Source organism: Oryx dammah, unplaced genomic scaffold (genome assembly GCF_014754425.2).
Source record: "Oryx dammah isolate SB20612 unplaced genomic scaffold, SCBI_Odam_1.1 HiC_scaffold_3, whole genome shotgun sequence".
Lineage (NCBI taxonomy): Eukaryota > Metazoa > Chordata > Mammalia > Artiodactyla > Bovidae > Oryx > Oryx dammah.
The window spans coordinates 39,215,794-39,229,023 of NW_024070187.1; the positions used below are offsets into that span (position 1 = coordinate 39,215,794).

The 13,230-nt window shown below is 43.8% G+C and overlaps 1 protein-coding gene across 2 annotated transcripts in view; it reads left to right on the forward strand.

The window, feature by feature from the left end:
- The first annotated feature begins 6,187 nt into the window (after window positions 1–6,187).
- Window positions 6,188–13,230, forward strand: part of SLIT2 (slit guidance ligand 2) — a 405,585-nt gene continuing 398,542 nt past the window's right edge. For both annotated transcript variants that reach the window (XM_040237917.1, XM_040237918.1), the window contains exons 1-3: window positions 6,188–8,166; window positions 10,833–10,904; window positions 12,064–12,135. In XM_040237917.1, coding sequence (XP_040093851.1) covers window positions 7,988–8,166; window positions 10,833–10,904; window positions 12,064–12,135 — 323 coding nt within the window. In that variant the 5' untranslated portion in view covers window positions 6,188–7,987. The remainder of the gene's footprint in view (window positions 8,167–10,832; window positions 10,905–12,063; window positions 12,136–13,230) is intronic.

Consider the following 13,230-nt stretch of genomic DNA (forward strand, 5'->3'; position numbering starts at 1 on the left):
AACTATATTTTTCTAATAGTGGTTATGAATTGCCTCTGTTAATCAGATTTGATTTTTGTCTAAAATATATACTATTTAGCCTTGGGATTTGAAAATATTTATTTGGAGTTTATGTTAAGCTAGTGGCTCAAACGGTGAAGAATCTGCCTGCAATGCAGAAGAACTGAGTTCGATCCCTGGGTCAGCAAGATCCCCTGGAGAAGGGTATGGCAACCATTCTAGTATCCTTGCCTGGAGAATTCCATGGACAGCGGAACCTGGCAGGCTGCAGTCCAAGGATCACAAAGAGTCAGGCACAACTGAGCAACTATCACCACCACAGCGAATATCTTTGTAATTAGCCTGATACTGTGACCTTGTCAACCTTTCTGAATTAGCAGAAGGAGCCTGAAGAAGTTATAAGGGGTTCCTGCTCCCTCTTTCCCAAATAACACAGAAATATGTTTTTCTTCTGTAAAAATCCAGGAGGCATTTTTAGATTTAGTAAGTCAAAAGATTAGGCAATTTAAAACTGTTTTTGCAACTGAATTTCCTTTTTCTCAATGGTTAATTTCCTGTAAATTTATTTTAACTCTGTAAAACTATTAAAATTTTTGTTATTTTCCCTCCGGCTTTTAAATGTTAATGTGTTTTTTTAACCTGCCTCATTCAGTATTAACTATTTCTTTAACCTTGTATTTTGTGGTTGTTCTTGCCCGAATATCTTACACATTAAATATTCAAATGTCTCTTTACTCCATCTTCACCTTCCTAAATACACTTTTGTCTTAATTGTATACAGAAAGAATCTTTACACAAAGCATTCAAATCACAGAATTTGAAAAACAGTTTATTTGATGTTTATAAAATAGAATTTGATGTCAGACTAGAATACCGATCGCTACTTTGCCAGTTACTAGAAACTGAACGAATATCTGTGAGCCCCAGTTTTTTAAATTATCTGTGAGAGAGAAAAATAGCTTCTAACTCAGAAGACTGTCTTGAGAAGTAAAGGAACTGAGATATAACAAGGTGATGAGCCCAGTGTTTAGAACCAGATACTAGTTAATAATGCTTTCCCTTATATCTCCGTCGGTAAAGAATCTGCCTGCAATGCAAGAGAATCCAGGTACGATTCCTGGATCGGGAAGATCCCCTGGAGGAGGAAATGGCAACCCACTCCAGTATTCTTGCCTGCCACATCTCATGGACAGAGGAGCCTGGCAGGCTACAGTCCATGGGGTCACAAGAGTCGGACACAGCCTAGTGACTAAACCACCATTACTTAATGAATATAGCTACATTACTACTGAGAACTGGGAAGGATTTGTTGTTCAACTTGTCTAATATCAATCTTTTATAATTGAGAAAAACTAAGGCCAGAAAATCTCAGTGACACATCCAAATTACAACATAATTTGTAACAAATTATTACAGTGGAAAACCAGCTTCACCTCTTCAAAAGAAGTATTATGGGGCATAATTATCATGAAACTAATGGTACCATCTTCTCTCTTTTGTCCTCGATCTTTTCTCTACTCTTAAAATACACCTTTCCCAGAGTTTCTCAGGGCTCAGCACTAGGAGTTATTTGATCATTATAATAGTTAATAGAAATATCAAAGCTGTTCTAACAATACAAAATATTTTAGAAATGTTCACTGCTGAGTAGTGGTAGTAACGATGAAAATCATTATACTGCCCTTTATTTAATAAGCACCTAGCTCAGTGCTGGGTATTATGCTGTTAGTTTGACTGAAACCATCTTATCTTCATGGTAATCATGAAAAGTAGGCATTCTTATTCCCATACATATATGCAATATTAAACTGGAAAAAAAAAAAAAAAACTTATGTAATGAATTTGACCTGGCTGAGACATAACAATTAGAGCAGCCTGCTGAGATGCAAGCTCTTTCAATTTCTCAAGGCCATTTCTTTGGAAAAGGAGCCTAAATTCTTGTTACCTCTGTAGGGCTGTCCAAGAAAACATTTTGGTGCCCCCTAGAGGTGATCAGGAATGTACACTTGTCAAATGCCAGGGAATGACACTGAAGCCAATTCAGCAGGTGCTACCTATCATTCATTGCTGCCTGCTTTTCCAAACTTAGGTGGCTCAGATGCAGTCATGCAGAAGTTCTAGAGACTGGTGATTCTCCAGCTTCAGTGAGTATCAAAACCACTTGAAGGCTTGTTAGAACTCAGGTTTATGGTATCTACCCCCAGAGTTTCTGACTCTACCCTGAGGTGGGGCCTAAAACTGTGTATTTCTAACTATTAATATAATCCTTGGTGTTTCTGATGCTGTTGGTCCAGAGACCACACTCTGAAAACCACTGCCCTAGACAATCATCTCAGAGTTTAAACTACCTACAAAACTAGCTAGAGTTTAGCTCCAAAAGCTGGTCCAGTTTTAGTAACTGGGCACTGGTAACTATGGATCCTAGTTCTCCCCTGCTCCGAACAGATGATGCAAACAGATTTAGCAGAGAGATGTGAATATCTCCTGGATGAGAGTGACAGCTTCGGATGAACTATAGATTCCTTGATCCCTGGAAATTCTAGAACTCTTTAGGTTGGGTATAGGAGAACCTGTTTAGGTATGAGTTCAGGGAACTCAGTCCTCGTTTCATCTGCACCAGGTAATCAGACCTGGCTGAAGACCAACTTTCTGAACACAAATAAAATAGCAACCATTTAGAATTATACTGTGGTTTTTAACTCTATCAAATAGCTTGGAACATAGGAGGCATGAAACAAATTTTAATTCTTAATTTCCATGCTGTTAACTTTCAATATTTACATTTCTAATACAAAAATATTATGAGAAAAATATGTAATTTACCTGAACACAATATGCAAAAATGGAAAATAATACCATTAAAGTAGTTAAATCCACAGAATTATTTTGTGTCATGAATTCAATCAATGTTATTGCTGTTATCTAACTCTGTTTTTACTCATATTTACTTATTTTGCATCAATTCTGCTTTATTATTCCTTTTCCACATATATCCCAATTTCACAAAATTTTTCTCCGTAGAAAATGTAAATTGAGAGAATGTTTTCTTATTTTTTTTGTTTCGTTTTTGTCTTTTTTTTTTTTTTTAATGTATGAGTGTTTAAGTATTTAAATTGTTTTCTAAATCATGCTAGCAACTGGGTTTTTTGGTTTTTTTTTTTTCAAGGTGATGGGGGACTTGAATGTTGACTTTAGCGGATTGCTGTTGTTGTTCAGTCATTAGGCCACGTCTGACTCTGCGACCTCATTGGCTGAAGCACACCAGGCTTCTCTGTCCTTCACTATCTCCTGAAATTTGCTTAAACTCATGTCCACGGAGTTGGCAATGCTATCTAACCATCTCATCCTCTGCCACCCTGTCTCCTTTTGCCTTCAGTCTTTCCAATGAGTTGCCTTGTTGTGTCAGGTGGCCAAAGTATTGGAACTTCCACTTCAGCATTAGTCCTTCCAATGAATATTCACGGTTGATTTCCTTTAGGATTGACTGATCTGATCTCCTTGCAGTCCAAGGGACTCTCAAGAGTCTTCTCCAGCACCACTCTTTGAAAGCATCAGTTCTTCAGCACTCAGCCTTCTTTATGGTCCAACTCTCATATCTGTACATGACTACTGGAAAAAACACAACTTTGACTATATGCATTTTTGTTGACAAAATGGTCTTTGCTTTTTAATATGTTGCCTAGGTTTGTCATAACTTTCCTTCCAAGGAGCCAGTGTCTTTTAATTTCATGGCTGCAGTCACTAACTGCAGTGATTTTGGAGCCCAAGAAAAGAAAATCTGTCACTGCTTCTGTTTAAACAAGGTCAGGCCTTATGGCAACCTCATATGATAACAAGAGGCACCACAGAAGGCTTTCTTCAGGATAGGTATAACAGAGTCAAAGAGAAGTTCAGAATTCAGTTGGGAGCAATGTAGTCTAGAAAGAATGAAGACCTAGAGTTAATAATACTAAAGCAAGTGAGGCCTCTAAAAATATCCTCAATAGTACTAATATTTTTTTGAATAAAAATCTGGTTACTCTTGTATAAATTGCCCTTTTTCCTGAAAAAGTTGATGACACAAAGAAATTAATGTGCTGTATCTCTCAGGAATTCCTTGTAGTCTTCCTTTTTTTCCTTGATGAAATCCACTGGATGTATCTTTTTACTCAAATTTGCATCAAATTAAAAAATATATTTCTGTAGGCATGTTGCTGTAAGTGGTATTTTTGGCTCTTTTTTTTGGTTTTACACAGAATGGAAAGTGAGCCAGGGAAAGAATCAAACTTGAACTCATACCTATGACTTGCATTGTGCAATGATATAAATAACATTACTTGTGAATATTTGGAATGCAAGATACATTTTTACAATTAAAATACAGAGCCATGATTCTGTGTGGTGGGTGAAAGTGAACATAAATACTCATATCTTGTTGCTGACAGGGCATCAAAGTTGTGGAATTAAGTTAACTAGTGTGGGAGTAAACATATTTCAACCATATAATTTACTAGTACAGACTAAAGAAAATTCCCTGGGGGTCATGTGCGGAGAGGCACAGAAGAGTCCTTAATCAATGATACATACTTATTCTTTATCTAATTTTCCTTGCAGAAAAAAATGTGGCTATGGTGTCTACTTTTTCCTTCTTAAGGAAGTTATATAACAGACCTTTATGATAAAATCTATAAGGACAAATGAGTTAATGAATGTTAAATGCTTTTGAAATATTTAAATGAACAGATGAATATGAATTTGTGGCATTAAAATGAGCAATCCAGGGTTCCAATTCAGTTATCTAATGGGTACCCTGTCTTTGGCCATGCCCTCAAAATGGCTTTAAGTTTTTCAGGGCAAGAAACATGACATAGGTAGAGGCAGCTATTTTGCAAAGATATTTTGGAAAACCTAAGTAGGAGAAAAGCTACTGTGTACACTGGATAAAAGAAATTGATGAATTTTCAGGGGACCTCCTGTGTGTCGGGTATACTCTTAGATGAAGGAAATAGAGAAATGAATTGAATGGGTCCTCTCTCATTCAAGGGTGTGAGATTGGCATTAGGCTGGGGGCTTGCACAGATTCCTGTGTAAGCGGTCTAAGGTGGACTGGGACCAAGAAGGAGGTGAGTTGTTTTAAATTCAAGCGAAATTGTCGACTCATTCAGATGTCATTTCAAACCAATGGTGACAGTTTTTGCTTAGGGCGGCGGAGGGGCGGAGTGGGAAGCGGGAGAGTGGTTGCAGTTGCCAGACACACATCACACTAAAAAGACAAGACGAAACAAGGAAATTCTCTTCCAAAACAGTGGGGAAAAAATATCCAGAACTCCCTGAAATAAAGGAAACCTTCTGGTTACAACGTGCGTTGCTAGGGATTTATTTTTTCCCCTCCTTTCCTAAGAGAGTAAAATCTCACAGATATATTGAAGCCCTTGGAGTTTTGTGAGCGAAGTGTGTACTCAAGACGGCAACTGAGGACGGTGTTAAGTGGGTGACTACAAAGAAAGGGTTAAACGGAAGGGGGTAGCTCGGAGATGGGGAAGGCTGGCGAAAAGGTTCACAAGCACCATTTTCCAACTTACAAAAACTCTGAACTTTTAAGCACCCAAAAATAAACATGTGTGTGTCTGTGAGCTAAGGCAGATTTATTTCGGTATATATATATTTTAATCATAATGTCTCTGTTTCTCTCTCAGTGCTTTAAACACCGAGCAGTCCCCCGTAGGATCGCGTGGCAAAAGCTGCAGCAAGGCATCGGCTGCGCTATTTACGAGCAGCGTTCAAAGCAGCCCTCTTGTCCTCCACCCACTGCAAACGACTGTCTTCGAGCCTGGGTTACCTCTGGGGCCCTAGAACTCGGAGCGGGGGAATCCTCCTTCCACCGGCCAAACTTTGCTGGGGCGTGAGAGCGAGGGGGCGAGCCGGAGTGCGCGGGAACGCGCCGCCCGTCGCCGCCTCCGCCCGGCGCTGGCAACCCTGGCCTCACCTCTGCCGGGCGAGGTGCAGGATCCCCGCGCTCAGCCAGTGGGCGGCGCCGGACCGCGCGGGGCGGGGCCGAGGGGGGGGGGGGGGGGCTCCGCCGGGTATATAAAGCCGGCCCCGGCTTAACTTCTGACTTGGGGTTATTTATTTGGAGAGTACGCGGACGGCGGAGGCTGGTGGCGGTGGCGGCGGCTGCTGCTGCCGCAGACGGTGGTTAAAAAAGGCGGCAGGGAGCGGCGGCGAGTGATGGGAGCGCCGTGGCTCCCGGGCGCAGGCGGGATCTGCCGAGCTTTCCGGGCAAGGCGGGAGCGCTGAGGAGAAAGGGGAGCGTCCGGGGGCCCGCGGCCAGCTCCAGAAGCGCGGGCCGGGTTTTTGTTCGGCTGCGCTGAGCGCCAGGCAGCCCGAGCCAACAACTCCAGTTACAACAACAACCCACCTTCCCGCAGCCGAGCTAGACAAGGGGTGCTGCGTCCGTCCTATTGTTTAGACACTTGCCAGGAGCTCGGGAGTCAACAGAGCCACCGAGTCCCCGCTCCCTACCGCCGCCTTCCCTCTTCCCCACTTCCCTCCCCCCAGAAAGGGGCGCGGAAAGCCACCTGGAGAAGGGAAGGTGCTGGAAGGAGACGGGCTGCTCCGGACTGCGGCCGCCAAGTCAGGTGCAGCTCCCGGATTCGGGCGGCGTCGCGACGTCGGCGGGAGGACTCCCACCGTAGCTGTGGGGACTGGATGCAAAACCTGGGAAAAGTTCCTGCACTTTGAGAAGAAGGGCCCACTTGTGGGCGGCTGTCGGGGGGAGACCGAGGGGCTGCGCCCCGCCCCCGCTCCAGGAGGCTGCTCTTGTTTCTTCCACCTTTGCCATCAGGTGTCTGCTGCGGAGCCGCGGCGTATCCGGGAGACGCGAGGGGCTGACACACGCACGCACACAGGACTGCAGTTCAGCTGCCTCCAGGGGTCTCCTCGGATTAGCAGATCCCACCGACCTAACTGCCATCTCTCTGCCCTCCGGAACACCCCGGGAGGACCTGGGAAGCGGACACCTCTAGCTTGGCCTTTCCACACTCTTTCTGGCCGGCCTGCCAGCCATTCCCTACTCAGTCTTAGCAGGAGTTCTCATCCTCAACTTGGCCTCTTGGATTTCCTCTGCCGTGGTCGTGACTAGTGGATGTTCCTGCCTGTTGTGGCGGTTCGATTGCCCTTTTGTGTTTTCTGCTTGACCTCGGGGAAGGCCCTCGTGCAGAGCGTCTCCAAGGACGCCGGGCGGGAGGCGGAATTGCCCATACATCCTTTAGCGAAGCGCATGTGACGGGGACCGGCTGGGGCTGCGGAGGAGCTGCAGGCCAGGGGGGGAGGCCGCGTGAGTGAGTCACGCCAGGAGCCCCGCAGCGCGGTTCCGCGCCCCCTCCAGGCTGCGCGCCAGCCCTGTGCGCCCCCGCGCGCCATGTCCAGTCGTCCAGTGTGCTTCGCTCCAGGCCCGCGGGGCTCCTGCGCCTTTTAGTTTCGGAGAGCCCACTTTGATCGAGGCCACCATTCCTACTGCGCCTCCTCTTTCTGTCTTCTACAGTCCCCACTGGAATTGGATTTGCAGAGGGGGTCGGTGGAATCGGATCACCTCAGTTCCACGCACAACTGGCCCCTGCATCTTCACGATCTTCATCAGCCGTTGCAAGCTTCAGGTCTCTTACAGCCAAGTTGATATTTGCCAGACAGACGACGCGCGATCCGATCCTCGCTGCTCTGGGGTCTCCCTGTAGCCTTGGCCAGGGCAATTGATCTTCTGGACCTAAAGTTGCCCAAGGAGCGCCTGCCCTGCAGGAGGAGAAGGGCGAGGGGGAGCTGAGAGGCGTGTACCTGTGTCAGCTCTACTGCCTTGAATATTACTTCTGTATTATTTTGTACACGTTATCTGGACACTCTGGGTAGCTAGCCTCGAGCCAGGCACTGGGCCTCAGGCACCGCGCGGTTGGAGCAGAGGAACGAGCTAAAGAGAAACCCCTGGGGCCGGCGAGCTAGGAGGCGGCGGAGGAAGATGCACGGCGTCGGCTGGCAGACGCTCTCCCTGTCTCTGGGGTTAGTGCTGGCGATCCTGAACGAGGTGGCGCCGCAAGCGTGTCCGGCGCAGTGCTCCTGCTCCGGGAGCACAGTGGACTGTCACGGGCTGGCATTGCGCAGTGTGCCCAGGAATATCCCCCGCAACACCGAGAGACTGTGAGTATGGGCTCATTCTCCCCCTTGGCCCTCCCTCCCATCGGGATCGCGCAGCCCATGTATCTAAACTGGAGGCACCCCGAGGCACAGGGACTTGTGCCCGGGGCAGCCCCCACCAGCTTTCCTCAACGCGCATCCTAGGTTTGAACTCTCTGGGAGGGCGCTGCCCAAGGAGGGGCGGGCCCGCTGACTACTGCGCTTGGTCCCTTCCTCCCGCTCTCGTCCCGCCACTCGCAGCCCTTTGCGGGCTGGTTCTCTGAGGCTGGGGAGGCGGGGAGATGAGGCAAGAGGAGCTGAGTATGCCCGGGGCAAGGGAGACGCGACTTTGTTCCTTGGACTCCGTAAACTGAGTCACCTTGCGGTTGGAAACTCTCGCGGGTCGGTTCAGGGCTCAGTTCCGGCTCTTGTCACCGCGGGGTGGCGCGATGAGGGGGGTTGAGGGGAAGGGGGTACTCAAATGAGAGAAACCTCTGCTCCTGGGCTTTGTGTCGCCCTCCTGGGGACGGAGGGAGAGGAGATGGGGTGTGGGGAGGCTGATCCCGCCCGGGGGCGCTTCCACAGGCCACGGAAGGAAGGATGCCCCAGGATAGCGGCCGCGTGCAGCTCCCAGCTACTCTTCCCCCGCCTGCCACTTCCCGGGGGAGGAGGCGGCGGCGGAGAGCCCCCAGGGGACGTGTCGGAGGCAGGGAGACTCCAGAGGCCAACCGCGCGTCCCATCGACTAAGCGAAGTTGGGGCTGGCTGTCCAAACCGGGAGCGGTCAAGGCGGGTCTGTCCGCTTTGGTAACCCCGCGGCCCTCGGCTGCCCCCTCCGGCCCTTCCTGCTGAGCCCCAGTGCCCCCTTTCCACCTTTCTGGCAGTTTCTGCGTCTCTGCGCGTGTCAGCAGCTCCCTTTCCTTCCTCTCCTTTCTTCGCGCTCTGCTGCCCGCAGACATCCCCGCCTCCCTGTCTCGGCGAGTCCCTAATGAAGAAGTAATAGCAGAACGGGTGATGACGGCCCACGCGCTGCTTGTGGGGCGCTTTCCGAGTTCAGGGAAGTGAAGCGTGGAGGCCGTTTTCTTTGTGAACGTCGAGGCTGCTGCCCTGGCGTCCGGGGCGCGCTTCCCTCGCTGTTGCGCGTGGCCCGGGCGGGGCGAGGAGGACCTGGGCGACGCTCCCAGGCTGCGCTCCCCGGGCCTCTGCGCCCGAGGCTGTGCGGGTGGAGGGCCGCGGAGGGGACCCGCTTGGACTCGCACGCCTCCACCCCCGCGGCTCACAGCGCTTCGAGTCGATCTTATCCAACCCATTTCCCTCTCTCAGTTTAAAGTCGAGCTACTTCTTTCCCATGCAAATGGCTCCCTCATCCCGAGCCTCACTGAGTCGACCTCTACTCGGTTTCTTCCCTCCTTCCCAGGCCCGCAGCGCTGGGCACGTTGCGGCCCTAGCGAAGGTGTCTTGTCAAAAATGTGATCTACCAAGTTTGTGTGCGATGGGGGCTTTAGGACTCAGATTATGTCAGGTAGTTCGAAAAGGGAACAAACAATTCGATGGTGCTTTGCTCAGCACGGAAAATGGTTTGGGGAGAAGGCAATGCAAAACTCTGTCTTAGCGCTTGTCATTTCATGCTATTCGGAATGGTTTAAAGTTTAAGCACTAACACGTCTTATTCAACAAAAGGGAAATGCATTTGGGGAAAAAATAAATATAGCAACTGAGTTTTAGGTACTTGAAAAAAATTTACCCCTATGAGGGATTTATAAAGAATTTTCGAAAATAGTTTACTCAGTGGCGGCTTATAAAATTATATTATTGACAACATAAGCATATTAAATGTAGAACCCAAACATGCTGTTTCAAAGTCAAGGTAAGGTTTTCTTCCCTGAAGGGGAGAACATTCAAACCGCAGCAAAGCCTGGTTTTACTTGAAATGATTGAAACCAGGGCAAGTTTAGATCTTGACCTAAGATGCCAGAAAAGGGGGTTGTGACTCTCAAGGAAACTGTGGTGCTGAAATCTGGACCAAAATGTCAGGGTCTGAATACTATTTCCATTATTGCCCTTGCTGGTAGTTTTCACTTTACAGTTCGCAGCGGGGTTTTCTGAGCTGCAAATGAAGAGTTTAGTTTTCATACAAACATAGAATTGTTGGAAGGTAAATGCCTATAAATGCCAGTCTTTGAAGTGCAGTTCTTTTGATGACATTTTAACTTTATTCTTTGCCTTAGGAAGGTTAGCCAGGGTGCCACCTAAGGATAGGGGTCTGAATTTTTAAAATTTCTCCCTGAATAATATTAGAAAATTGTTCATTTAACTTCCTGAAGGAAACTTTTGGGGAGTGTTCATAACAGTTATAGTAAATAGCAGAGTATCTGTGAAATTAATATAACCTCCTTATAAAAACAAAAATGAAAAGCACTCCCATACACACACAAGAGAACTCTTGATAACAGAATCACTTCATTTTCTTGTCATATGCAGGTAAGCATAGACTCTGTAAACTTGTTAAGAATTATTTTAAAATTTTTGTTTCACAGATGACTTCCTTCTCCTTCCCTCTCTTTTACTTTGCAAACTAATAATTGGAACTGATCTTTTATCTCTCAGTTCTTATTTAGTGTATATTTTTCTTTAACTAGATAGTGATAGAAATTAAGTGGAACTTTCATTTTCTTACTTGTTGTCTCTTAGGGATTTGAATGGAAATAACATCACAAGGATTACCAAGACAGATTTTGCTGGTCTTCGACACCTAAGAGTTCTGTAAGTATGTTCTTCTGTGTTTTGGAGAATTATCATGTTTTTTAAGGTTGTGGATTTTGAATCATTACTGATCTCAGGTTTAAAAACTGTCTCAATGACAGAAACATAAAATTTTACCAGGCCTTGGTTTCCTTTCTGTTTATCAGTGTACTACAATTTTTAATAAAAATGTAGACTTTTAAGTTTAGGTACAGGCCATAAAATAGTATTATGGAAATGACCTCAAATATTTGCTGTAACAACCCTAAGTACTTATGCATATAAAAATGTAGCATAATTGCTTTCACAATATGAGTAATGTGAGACATTTGATATACTTTTAGGATTTGAGATTAACTAGAAAGAATTTAAGTGGGTCTGCATTTTATTATTGCTAATATAAAAATGTGCAGACTTTTCTAGCAATCCACACATATAAATATTTTCTAACATTAAAATAAAACAATCCAGGTTTTGCAGAGTTTTTAGTGGTAAATGCTTCACACTAAAATATTTTGAATTGGTAATATTTTGAATTGGTAATATTTTGAATTGTCTCTTGTATCTATTAACTTTGCAGCTTTTATAAAATTGTTGCAATGTGATTACTTCTTTGGGTGTTAAGTTGTGAGTGAACCATCATTTGAGATTCAGTGTAATGTAAAACTTTTTCTTACACGTTTTTAATTAATCTTAATATTTATATTGCAGTGAACATATTCTTTTGATCATTGTGTGTTCACTGTTTGTTTAAAAAAAAAAAAAACATTTTGCCCTTGATGAATTCTTCCCATTTCTGACATATATCCATCAGTGAATTGAAGTCTATATATGATGAATTGTTGTATGTTGATTCTTTCATTAAAGAACTCACTTGAAAACCAGCCATGAAAATTGTAGTATCATGGGTTACTCCTCAAGATATACTATAGTTTAAGGTTCAGGATTCTGACTAAATTTTGTGAGAAACTGAATTAGTATTTTTGATGAAAGTTTTGTGATGAGGATACTATTTTCTCTCCCTGACTCTTTTTGTATATATCATTGTTAGATTTTGTATTGAATCTCAAACCAGAGCAGTATTTAACTTTGTAAATGGACAAGTGTTCAGTTGCTAAATTGAAACTTTTTCAGATAATGAGTGCTAACATTAAGACCCCTGTTATACTTTGCATTTCAGTCAGCTTATGGAGAATAAGATTACCACCATTGAAAGAGGAGCATTCCAGGATCTTAAAGAACTGGAGAGACTGTGAGTATTTTCAATTCCAAATTTATGACGACGTAACTATATTTTTAATAATACTTGCATTTCAAGGACCATGTCTTTAATTTCATGTCTTAGTTTGTAAATTTACAAAAACAAGAGGTTGAATTAGTGATTTTTAAACTACTTTAAAATTAGAAATTATAGAATTTTTGCATAATTAGTACTAATTTGTGATAAAGTTCAAAAACAGACTTACTTCCTGACACATTTACTTCCTTGATAACCATTGCTTTGGTACTTACAGATGTATGTTTTTCCTTATTGTTCATCTAGTTTGTTTTATTTGCTTATGGGAGGAAAAGTGGTGGTTTTATTTGCATTAATGGGGCATTATAAAACAAAGGTTTGCCGATCATTATTTTAGTTCCCATGATGTTGCTATGTGTGTCGTTAATGGCATCGCAAGAAATATTTAAAGTTCTTAATGTTATAAAGATTTGCTTTCTGATATTTAACACTTGTGGTGAATATTTATTTCATTATTTTATTGTAGCTTTCTAAATATTCTTTTTGCTGGAAAAAGCATTTAAGGATAAATGAAAGTAAGAATTACTTTATCACAGCATGTCATTTAACATCAATTGTTGTTTTTCCAAGAAGATCAAATGTGGACTTCAGAATTTAAAATGTTTTTTTTTTTTATTTCAGACACAAAATCTTATGGATTGATATATATTACTTGAGAACCATTATTATTTTAGGCCTATGTGTATATGTACAAAAGACAGAAGCCTCTGTCTGAAATAATTAAGATAAAATACACAATTTGTAACTTGAAATATGAATTATATATCTCCATATGTCTTGATAATTCAAGTTTAGTAGCTTTGCATTTCTAAGGCCAAATAATGGCTCTATTAAAAGTAGCAACAATTATTTTAAAAGTTTCCTTGTCTGTTTTAAGAGCCACTTTAGGTAAAAATAAAAATTTTATTTAAAATAGTGAGATAAGAAGTTCATTTTGGGTATAGCACATACTCAGATCCACTGGGCCCTAGTATAAAAATTCAGTATAATTGTACATAAAAAAATGACTTGTCAACTTGTAAGTTATCTGTAAATAGAAGCTACACTTAT